Below are 10,873 nucleotides of genomic sequence, written 5' to 3' on the forward strand. Positions count from 1 at the left end.
TTTTTAATAAGCTTTTAGCTGTTTGAGATGAGAAATTTATGTTTTGTATTGTACAGAAGAATAATAATACAACGCTTTTTTCCAAGCTTGACGCCACACCTGCTTCAGATTTACGACAGTTATCCATAGCTGAGCTGAGCGAGTATTTATCAAAATCATAATTATCATTATTATTATTTTTATTCGGGAGAATGAAATTGAAGACACCGCTGCAGCTGTACTTATGGTTGATAAATATGGTGGTAAAGACACACCTGGCAATATGGCGGTAAACACACGCCTGCCCACACACGCTCTCTAGGCTGCGAAGTTCTGGCACAGAGCTCTCCTTCTCACCACCACTACCATCAGTTCGCGCCTGGCGCCTGGTCGATGCATGGCTGGCGGTATCCGGCATAGCAGGCTGGTACATCAAGTGTGCGTGTATGTGGGGGGGGGGGGGCGTGTGTGTGTGAGGTGTGTGTGTGTGCATGTGTGTGTGCATGCGTGTATATGTGTGTGTGTGTGTGTGTGTGTGTGTGTGTGTGTGTGTGCGTGTGTGTGGGGGGGGGGGGGGGGCGTGTGTGTGAGTACAAGTGTGTGTGTGTGTATTTGTGCGTGTGTGTGTATGTGTGAGGTATGTGTATGTATGTATGTGTGCGTGTGTATGTGTGTGTGCACGTGTGTGTATGTGTGTGTGTGTGTAAGTACAAGTGTGTGTGTGTGTGCATGTGTGTGCTTGGATCTTGTTCTGTCAGGCCACCAAGTGCGGCAGTATGTGCTTCTAAGAATAGCCATACCGCGCTGTGTCACAGTCTGTGCGCCCTGGACAAGTCCACAGTTTCTTTTCTGTGCTGTCCGTGTACTATAGTATCCCCATGGATACAGAGCAGAACACGTTAGCTGTGACTTGCCCACAGGTGTACACTCGGGCATTTGTCAACCATGCGTTGCTACTAATCTTCGGCAACTCGCACAGTTGTGCTCAATGAAATCCGATCGAGTGAGTCCCATTTGCACCCTGCATCAGTGAACATGCTAATGTTCGAACTTCGAAGATCGAGGGCTGCACAGCGTCCGGCGCACTGGTGATACAGTAAAAAAAAAGTAAATTATCGTGTCCGTTCCCGAAGGAAACTCACGACGGCCGCTAATACCCGGAAAACCCTAGCGGCAGATGCAGCGCCTAACGGTGATATAGTAAAACCTGGTGTAAGCGACCTCTGTGTTTAGCCACCACCTGCTCTTAACGACCGTTTTTCCATGCACCGACAGTTCTACACAGACACTGTGGGACCTTGTTCTAAAGACCACCTGGCTTTTGCTTGCACCGTGGGGCGGTCACTTAAACAAGGTTTTACTGTAAATACTAGAAGCAATGATAGCACGCGGGACATGCCTCCTATCCAACTTGCGTGATCCCTGCACTTTACCTGGATCAGGGTAAAGACCCCCATGATTGTAATGAGTGCACTCTAGATGTAGTTGAGGGAAGTGACCAACCATAGTGAAGACCCTGTTGGGATCACAACTGCCAGTAAAGAGCTATGTTGGTGAACAGCTTGTTCTATCATGCAAAGGGGTTTATCCCACGTCATCGGTACATTCCGGTTTAGGTACCAACAGTTTACGACCTTCCGTAGCGCTTACTTCGAGGTATGAGGAGTGTGGAAACAGAACAATAGACAGAGAGAGACAGAGAGAGAGAGAGAGAGAGAGAGAGAGAGAGAGAGAGAGAGAGAGAGAGAGAGAGAGAGAGAGAGAGAGAGAGAGAGAGAGAGAGAATGCACCGAGAAGGAAGATGCACTGAGAGACTAGTGGAAGGAAACTCAGGTTCTGCTTGTTCAATGACCACTGGAAGCTTTAAACATTTTAAATCAGCTAAAATTGACAATTGGCAACAAATTGAAGAATACGTGAGTTTTTTATGTGGGAACATTTAGTAGAGCTTGAAATCAAGTTGTGGTAAATCAGCCTGTTACTCTAGTGTGCTCAACTTTGCCAGCTCGATAGCAATACTCTAGTAGTCGCAATGTGCATTTATCCCACTACAGTCATCACTCCGATGTCTGTGCTATAAATAGGAAATGAAAAGGATGGAATCGGAGAACGGTTTTCTAAACGATAATTATGGAACTGAAGTGCAGTAGCGGCAGCACCAGCACCACCAGCAGTAGCAGCACCACCAGCAGTAGCAGCACCACCAGCAGTAGCAGCACCACCAGCAGTAGCAGCACCACCAGCAGTAGCAGCACCACCAGCAGCAGCACCACCACCAGCAGTAGCAGCACCACCAGCAGTAGCAGCACCACCAGCAGTAGCAGCACCAGCAGCAGTAGCACCAGTAGCAGCAATGTCTGCAGTGATTGTATGTTGATAGCCTTTACCTAGTGTGTCTGCCGGTGTTAGCCTGCTTGGCACAGGTGCACATTGGTCCAGCAAGTCCCAGCGTTCAGAGTGGAAAGAGCCGATGTGAGCGTATGGCACAGCCTGAACGCAGACATGATCAAAGAATCCCCGAAATCAAATAATTTTCAAGGGCGAATCCCTGAAATCAGATGATTTTCTCAAGGGCGAGTCCCCGACATCAGATGATTTCCAAGGCTGAATCGCCGAAGAGCGCCGACGATCGGTCGGCGACTTGCTGAGCGGCAAACTCGGCCGCTTCAAGTGCCGTCACCAGGCCCTCGAGGAACCCTTCTGCCAGGAACACCTTGAGCGGTTCCCTGATGGGCAGCTCTGCTATGCTACACGCCACAGGGTACATGAGGTGCGCGCGCACTGCGGCGGCCGACAGTAGCTTGAGCGAGGGCACGTAGGACTGCAGGACGCGGTGGTGTCCCGAGTGCTGCGAATCGCAGTCCACGGCGCTCCGGCCGGCGTGGCTCTGGCGGTGGCGGTCCGCGCCCGCCTGCAGCAGCAGCATGATGAGGATCTGCGACTCCGGCACCGTGTGCGCCCGCTCCACGGCGGCGTGCAGCGGCGTTCGCCCGTGCCCGTCGGCCAGGTTCGGGTCGGCACCGCCGGCGATCAGTGCCGCGGCCAGCCGTGCCCGGTTGCTCACGGTCTGCGACTGGTCGGTGCTGCCCAAAGTGCGTACCAGCGGCGTCAGGCCCTCGCCGTCCGTGTGGTCGGGATCGGCACCGGCCGACAGCAGCTTGCTCACAACGGCGTAGTTGCCCGCGTGCACCGCGTACGCTACCGGCGTCAGCTTGAAATCGGCCGTCTGGTGGCGAACGTCCGCGCCGGCGTCGATCAGCAGCTGCACGGTCCTCTGGTAGAACTTCTTGAAGTGGTGCGCATGGCTGCATGCCAGGGTCAGCGCGGTATCGCCGTCGTAGCGACTCGTCATCGACACGCTGGCACCCAGACTGAGCATCTCGGCGACCACGTCGCACAGGCCTTGCTGCGCGGCCAGCATGAGTGGCGTCATGCCGGCGCGGTCCTGGCCGTTCAGGTTGGCACCGGCCTGCACCAGGCGCAACGACAGCTCCTCCAGGCCCATGCGCCGCGCCTTGCGCAGCGACGAGCGCAGCACGGCGTCCATAAAGCCAAACTGCCGCTGCTCCACCAGGTGCTTGAGGAGCTCGGCAACCACGCGGGCGCGACCGGCACGAGCGGCCATGTACAGAGCCGTGGCGCCGTCGCCCACCTTGGCCGTGGCGTCCGCGCCGGCCTCCAGCAGCTCAACGGTGACGTCGACGGATCCGCTCTCCGCCGCTCTCATCAGTACCGTGTATCCCTGGATGTCGCGGCCGTTGGGATCCGCGCCGGCGTCCAGCAGCTGGCGCACCAGGTCGGCGCGGCCGTTGGACGACGCGATGATGAGCGGCGTGTCGCCGCTGCGGTTCGGCTTGTTCGGGTCCTCGCGCTGCAGCAGGTCGGCCATCTGGTGAACGTTGCCCTCGTGGCAGGCCTTGGTCAGCACGGTCTCCCGCGACTCCATCTCCAGCTGGTGCAGGATTGCTGCCTGGTTGGTGCGACTACGCTGCATGGACGGAGACCCGAACGCTACGCACGGGCACTCATCCTCATCCAGCTCGGAGCAGCAGCAGCAGCAGAAGTTGTTCTCCTGGCACACCTCGGCGCTGTAGATGCACAGCAGGCATGGAGCACACAGGATGGCGCGCGCGCACTCCCACCAGCTACGGCCGCAGCAGGTGGACGGCGACGAGGGCCGTGACGACCCGCGCCGACGGGCAATCTCGTCGTCGTCCTCGCCCGACCAGCGGACATAGCTGGTGGTCGTGCCAATGTGGCTCAGGCTGGAGCTTCTGGCGGTCGACGTCCTGCTGGCTGACGATGCTGCCCCTCTAGTCTGAGTTTCGATGCGGTTAGTGAAAAAGCAACCGCAGCATAGAGTAGTTGATGCTGAATCCTGGCTGTTGTGCGTGCCTGGTCCACCTGAGCTATCAGCTGCACAGAGACATGTTTGAGCAAAACACACAAACACAAACACACGCAAATGTACGGCACGAACGTAGCCATTGTGAGGAAATGGGAAGAGACAGATAGTCCGGCAGAGAGAGAGAGGGACAGAGAGAGAGAGAGAGAGAGAGGGAGAGAGAGAGAGAGAGAGAGAGAGAGAGAGAGAGAGAGAGAGAGAGAGAGAGAGAGAGAGAGAGAGAGAGAGAGAGAGAGAGGGGGAGGGAGGGAGGGAGGGAGGGAGGGAGGGAGAGAGAGAGAGAGAGAGAGAGAGAGAGAGAGAGAGAGAAAGAGAGAGGGAGAGAGACACAGAGAGAGAGAGAGATAGAGAGAGACAGAGAGATAGAGAAAGACAGAGAGAGATAGATAGATAGAGAGAGAGAGAGAGCGAGAGAGAGACAGAGAGAGACAGAGAGAGACAGAGAGAGACAGAGAGAGACAGAGAGAGAGAGAGAGACAGAGAGATAGATAGAGAGAGAGAGAGAGAGAGAGAGAGAGAGAGAGAGAGAGAGAGAGAGAGAGAGAGAGAGAGAGAGAGAGAGAGAGAGAGAGAGAGAGAGAGAGAGAGAGAGAGAGAGAGAGAGAAAGTAAGAGAGTGACTGAGAAAGAGACTGGGAGGGCGAGGGGAGAAAACCGGACATACAGAGTAAACAGAGAGGTGGTCAAAGACGTTATGCATATCTGAGTCAAGCACAGATTGGGCCCACACCTTTAATAGTTACTGCTAGACTTCCATGTCATTTTAGATTGACGAATACTCGGCATCACATTTCTCTCCCATTATTATCGCCTCAAGGATAATAGCACTGTCATCTCAGAGGAACAACGAACTAATAAAGTATTTACTATGTTAGTGTGAGTATATCAATGCCCTGGATCCTGATCTCCCCCCCCATGGCGTTATCTCGTGTTCTCATAGCGTGCCGGCGTCTCACCTAATGTGTAGTGCCAGCGCCGAGACCATCTGCTGGCCTGTAAGTATTGTCTTTGACACTCTCGACAGTTAGCCACTGCCGGACCGCGTCGCCTGCTCTGCCACGGATACTGCCACGGATGCATGCTCATCCGGGCCAAGTCCAAGCTTCAGCAATGGCCCCGGGCCAGGAGCGGCTGGCTTCCGTTCCGGGGTGCTCTTTCTGCAGGCTTGTGGCGTCGACGGTAGGAATTGCAGGGATGACATACAGCCTACAGCTTACAATGGTAGTTGTGGCACCAACCAGTGCCGCACGATTCGAACAACGGAGGAACTCATGCATAGATTGCAGGCCGTGCTTTCATCACCAGGATGCACAACATTGACAGCAAGGCACTACCCTACACGCCTCTGCAGCCTTGTCATGCAGTCGTGGCTGAGCTGCTGATAAGTAGTAAAGCACTGTACAAGTCAGAAAGGCACATTTCCGCCAAACTTCCCAAAGGCTTCACAGATTCAGATTAAAAACCAAAATGATGAAAGCCTTCACCTGGCAGCTGCATGCACATAGTCATTGCACTCTGCCCATCTCAACAGCGACCGGTTCTATTACTCAGACCCTTCACTTCCAGCACTCACGTGCGCGTGAACACAACGAAACCTTGAAACGCTGCGATGCCATCTACAAAGTAGTCAGTCACCTCGACTCGTTCCATACAAAATGTCCCGCTTTGTCTCTCTCTCTCAACACTGACAGCAGCACAATGACTCAATGTTCTGGCTAAACAGGAACGCGTGTACGTCTTCCACGAGAGCAGCAGTTGCGATCTGGAGAGGATTATTGCGTTATGCCGTGTCCCCTAGTGCCCTACATGCAGCCTAACCGTCACCGGGTCAATGTAGCTGCTCCGTACTAGCTGCTCATTTTCCGTTCCAGCCAACACCGTCTTTTACAGCTCTGCGACCAGCCGGCAAGACGGCTGCAGCCTGTATTCTGTTGTCCCAGGCTGCTCATCGTGCATCGCAGAAACCCCAGCACTCAGCAGGAAGGGTATCTAGGAGATTGACAGTCACACGTACATAGCCACCGCAGTAGCCAACGGGTCGTTTAGTAACAGTCGCAAGCTACGGTATGTGCAAACAGCGCTCTTACAGTCAGTACCACGCGTGAGCGCCAGTCGAGTCCCACAAGCTACAAGCTCAAACCTAGCGCTGACAGTGACAGTGGCAGTATCGTGCGTCGCCTCCATGATCCCCCGACGCGACAGGGTCTACCAACTAAAAACTACATACGCGTTCGTGCACGGGCAACAGAAAAAAAGAGCGTAGCTCTCTATGATCTACGTTAGCCTGGTTAGGTCTTGTAGTCGATGTTCGAGCCCGTGCCCCGCTGCTGCTAGTACTACATGTGGTAGTAACTATTGAGGGACTAAAGGTAGCTACAACAACAGACTCGGTGCCTAGTTGCTCCCATAATAATTATTAGCTCCAGAGCTTCTATCTCACACTGACTGAGTACTGTTACACCTGTTTTCAGCCCCATGGTCCACTCAGTTCTTTTTCCGGAGAAGAGCCCCCAAAGATTTTATTTCCCGTCGACGCAGCAGGTGATGCTTTCGCCACGCGGTGAGGCAAAGCACAGCTTGAGTGGCATGGTATGGTGGCCAGCAGGGAATAGTCACACTTACTCGTGATAAAAGGCGCACATGTCACAGGCAGGAGGAAGTCGTCTCTGACGAAACTGCACTTTCGAGGCATTTTAGTCCACCTAACTATCGGTATCGCCAGCGACCGTAAATCCCACCGACTTACTAGAGCAAGGGTGTAGACGAATACCTGCTTGCATAGAACCACGGCCTTACCTTTGATGAATCGCTTCAGCGAGCGTGTTCGATACTCTGCCTTGGGAGGCGCAACGCTGGCCGCTAGCCGTTCCGGACGCGGTTCAAACAACAAGCTTTCCAGGTCGTTGTTCGACTGCTCGTAGAGCACTGGAAGCGTTTCGTCCACGGGCGAGCTGTTCAGACTGATACTGCTCAGTGTCTGTGCGCTGTTTTCTCTACGCACTCCGAGGCGATCTACCACCGCCGTCGCAGCTGGTGCCCCACCGTTCATCACCGTCCGAGCATTGCTGTCCATCGAGTCGCAGCACGCATGGCAGGGAGGAAATGAGCGGACACGCAGTGTCAACGACTGCAGCGCAGCATTCTTTACCTATACAATGACTATGGCTGTAGTGTTTCCTCATTTCCTCATCTCTCGGCGTAGATCTACTGCCGCGTAGCATTGGTGTAACTCATCATGTAGGATCGATAGGCAGCACTGAACATTTCATGTGGACTTCGCAGGTCCTTGACGCAGCCCCAGACAAGCCCAAGCTGGGCCAAAGCCTGAGCTAGCTGCAGCGCTGACTGGCGCATGGCGTGGCATGGCCCTGGCGCCCTGACTCAGCCCAGGATCTAGCATGATTTTTTTACCGAGTGCATGTAGACCTACACTACGTGCGCAGACCACGTGTAACGTTCGTACAGTTATTAATAATTAATTCTAGTACATGTACACGTAAGGGCCATGGCCTAGCCTAGCGCCTGGGTCGTCCACAAAAAATATTATTAATATTTTTGTAGAGAAGATAATTCGTTCGTTTGGCCGGGGGAGGGGGGGGGGGGGGGGTTGGGCCCTGTCTTTGAAACATATTGAACACTATTATTATAATTTATACAAAAGAGAAAGGACCAAGGTCCAGGAACTACAAGTTACGCTATACTGTACACTAACACCACCAGTTACTAAACAAACAGCTCATGTAGTTTCTTGGTCCTTTCTCTTTTGTAGAAATCAATCCTTGGCTCTCCATCCGAGTACATTCTATTATTATTATTATCTAAGGACGGGCATGCCGGCACTGTGCAAACATGTACAATCATGTATATGTACAATCATGTATATGTACAATCATGTATAATTATGTACAATCAGGTATATGTACAATGTGTGTACAATGTACATATACAATGTAGTTATGACCTACACAAAGTGATAATCCACCTCGTGAACATAGCCATAGCAAAGTTGTGCGACCGTGGCAACGACTTACATGTACATGTACGTACACCTACAATACAGTCATGTACATGTACATGACTTGTAATATTGTACATGTACATGACATGTAGGTGTATGGTGAATTTGGAGGCGCAGTTGGTCACGTTCCATCAGGAGATTGCACTTCTACTACTACAGAAAGTACAGTAGTACATGTGGTAGTAGTAGTAGCTACACGACCATTAGGACGACATCCAGGAGCGATCAAGGAATACAACTTACAAGACTGACGTAACGTCGTTAGGAGAAGTTTAAAGCTCCCCTAGCATAATGAGGGTCAGAACCGGGTTCAACACCCATATGGTTCAAATGGTCGCAACGCCCTCGACGAGCTCCAAGCTTGGGGATCGAGATGGAAGGTCCAGTTTGAGCCGACAAAGCGCCAGGGAATGTCGATGAGCAGACGATCAACACCCCTCCCACCCTCTTCTCTCAGCTTTGATGGTACCGTGATCAGAGAGAAAACCGATGTTAAGCTTCTCGGTGTGACCTTCGACCGCAAACTGCTGTTCCGCAGCCATCTCCACCAGGTTGCAGTGAGAGCCAGCCAGCGCCTTGGCTTCTTCAGGAAGGTGTGCCCGGTACTCGACCGCAACGGCCGCCTCAGCGTATACAAAGGCTTCATCCGCCCAACCATGGAATATGCTCCCCTAGTCTGGCAAGGCGCAGCCCGGTCCAACCTCGCGAAGCTTGACCGCATCCAGCAACGGTGCATGCGCAGTATTGGCGCTGGGACCATGCTCCCAAGCTTATCAGTGCGTTGGCAAGTCTCGGGACTGTGCTACGTGATCAAGCTGCACTACATTTCCGGTCCAGCCCAGCTGACGGACATGCTGCCACCTGCTGCCCCGGAGCCCGCTCGCCCCAGAACCCGCCACCAACATCAAGTGAAACACTCCCATGCCTTCCAGTTGTCAAACGCCCTCCCCGCAACAAGTCCTGACATCCTACACTGATCCTTCCCGTTCGGCCTACAAACAACAAGGGATGCTATACCCTCTGCCATCCTGAACGCTCCCCCATCCAAGGCAGCGCTGCAACGCTTCAAAGTAACAGTGTACACGTACCTCCTCGAGCAATCTTGTGGGACTGCTGTCAACGTGTACACCACAGACTAGCATACTACCTGATGGCCTAACTCTTTCTTCTTTCTTTCTTTTTTAGCCCCCCCCCCCCCTGGTGCACGTAACGTTGCGTGCAAGGATACCGAGACCTCTGGTCGGAGGAGTCCACAACGCCCCATCTACACAGCTGCGCTAGTGGATACTAGTGGTCATGCTAAACCTGTTCTGTCTTGCTATGGTCCGAACGTCATCCAGCAGCAGGTTCCAGAGGGCATATCCTGCGACGGACGGCCGAGGATGGCTGATTGAGCAGACCATTGGACCTCTGATGACTCAGATCTTACGCACAGTACAGACAATATGGCACTAGCTTTTCCGTGAAGGCACCTCCAGACAAACACTAGTAGCTTGCCCTCGCACTGTACTACAACGTATTTCCAATTGCTTGGCAAACGTTCTGAAGACGTCTGCAGAGTGACTGATCGCATGCCCTCAGTTATTATTATGCACTTGCATGTGATAAGTAAGGTTAGTTGCAGGTTTTCAGTGCATCTCGCTAAGTATTTACTTTGATAATAGTACAGACTCTGCTAAGCCAGTTGGAAAAGAATTTAGAACTTCCTAGTGGAAGAGATAACAAACAGGACTTACTTACGGCAGCTCTGCTATAGTCCTTCTTTCAGTGCCCAAGAAAGTCCAGCCTCTTCTTCACGCGAATACATTGTTGTTATTATACTTGTCTGCCGCCATGTTGGAAAACTCAAAATCTCCAACTGGACAACCTGTTAGAGCCAGATTCTCCTTCCGCTCCTTCTGCCGCCAAGTGAAATACTGTACTGCTATACTTACACTAAGACAATACTATAATAACGATCGCCCTCGCTACTCTTCGTCAACCTTTGCCAGGCCTCTGCGTAGAAATACATGCGCTGCGGTTCAGTTAGTAGCCGCTTTCCTCTCCCCTGGATCCACACCACTCAAGAGGCCCTTTGGCCATATGCTAGATGTCTGTGAGCAAACAAGGCCCACGCGCAGTACTAACAGTGCGTGTTATTCTACACATCCCACGTAGACTAGTCTTACTGAAGTGCTGTACTACATGTACTACACGTGGACTTCGACAATACTTCGAACAGTAACAGTGCGTGTTATAGGGCTTGCCTTTTTTTTACCTGTCTTTCCAACTCAGCGGGCCTCCAGCAGCTTGTCAATTTCCCCACCCGTGTCGCTCCGAATGGAAGACTGTCCTGTCTGGACTTGCTTGCTACGAACCGCCCCCTCTCTGTACGCTCTGTTGACGATGCTGCCCCGCTTGCTGCATCGGATCATTTGCAAGTCATTACAACGCTAGCCTACAACATTGCCACTGCTAACACCTCTTACAACT

General features: G+C 52.7%; 2 protein-coding genes across 2 annotated transcripts in view; one reads left to right on the forward strand and one right to left on the reverse strand.

Annotated features, from left to right (window-relative positions):
- The window catches only part of LOC135818188 (uncharacterized), a 15,115-nt gene extending 14,917 nt beyond the window's left edge, over positions 1-198 (forward strand). Inside the window, exon 5 of the mRNA XM_065331537.1 lies at positions 1-198. This exon is cut by the window's left edge and continues 468 nt beyond it. The gene's annotated coding sequence lies outside the window, so the exon portion shown is untranslated.
- Positions 199-1,827: 1,629 nt separating this feature from the next.
- The window catches only part of LOC135816935 (uncharacterized), a 14,953-nt gene continuing 5,907 nt past the window's right edge, over positions 1,828-10,873 (reverse strand). The window contains exons 3-4 of the mRNA XM_065330041.1: positions 7,180-7,510; positions 1,828-4,395 (exon numbers count right to left, since the gene is read on the reverse strand). Coding sequence (XP_065186113.1) covers positions 2,567-4,395; positions 7,180-7,510 — 2,160 coding nt within the window. The 3' untranslated portion in view covers positions 1,828-2,566. The remainder of the gene's footprint in view (positions 4,396-7,179; positions 7,511-10,873) is intronic.

The sequence above is a fragment of the Sycon ciliatum genome, chromosome 5 (assembly GCF_964019385.1).
Source record: "Sycon ciliatum chromosome 5, ocSycCili1.1, whole genome shotgun sequence".
In the NCBI taxonomy this organism is placed as follows: domain Eukaryota; kingdom Metazoa; phylum Porifera; class Calcarea; order Leucosolenida; family Sycettidae; genus Sycon; species Sycon ciliatum.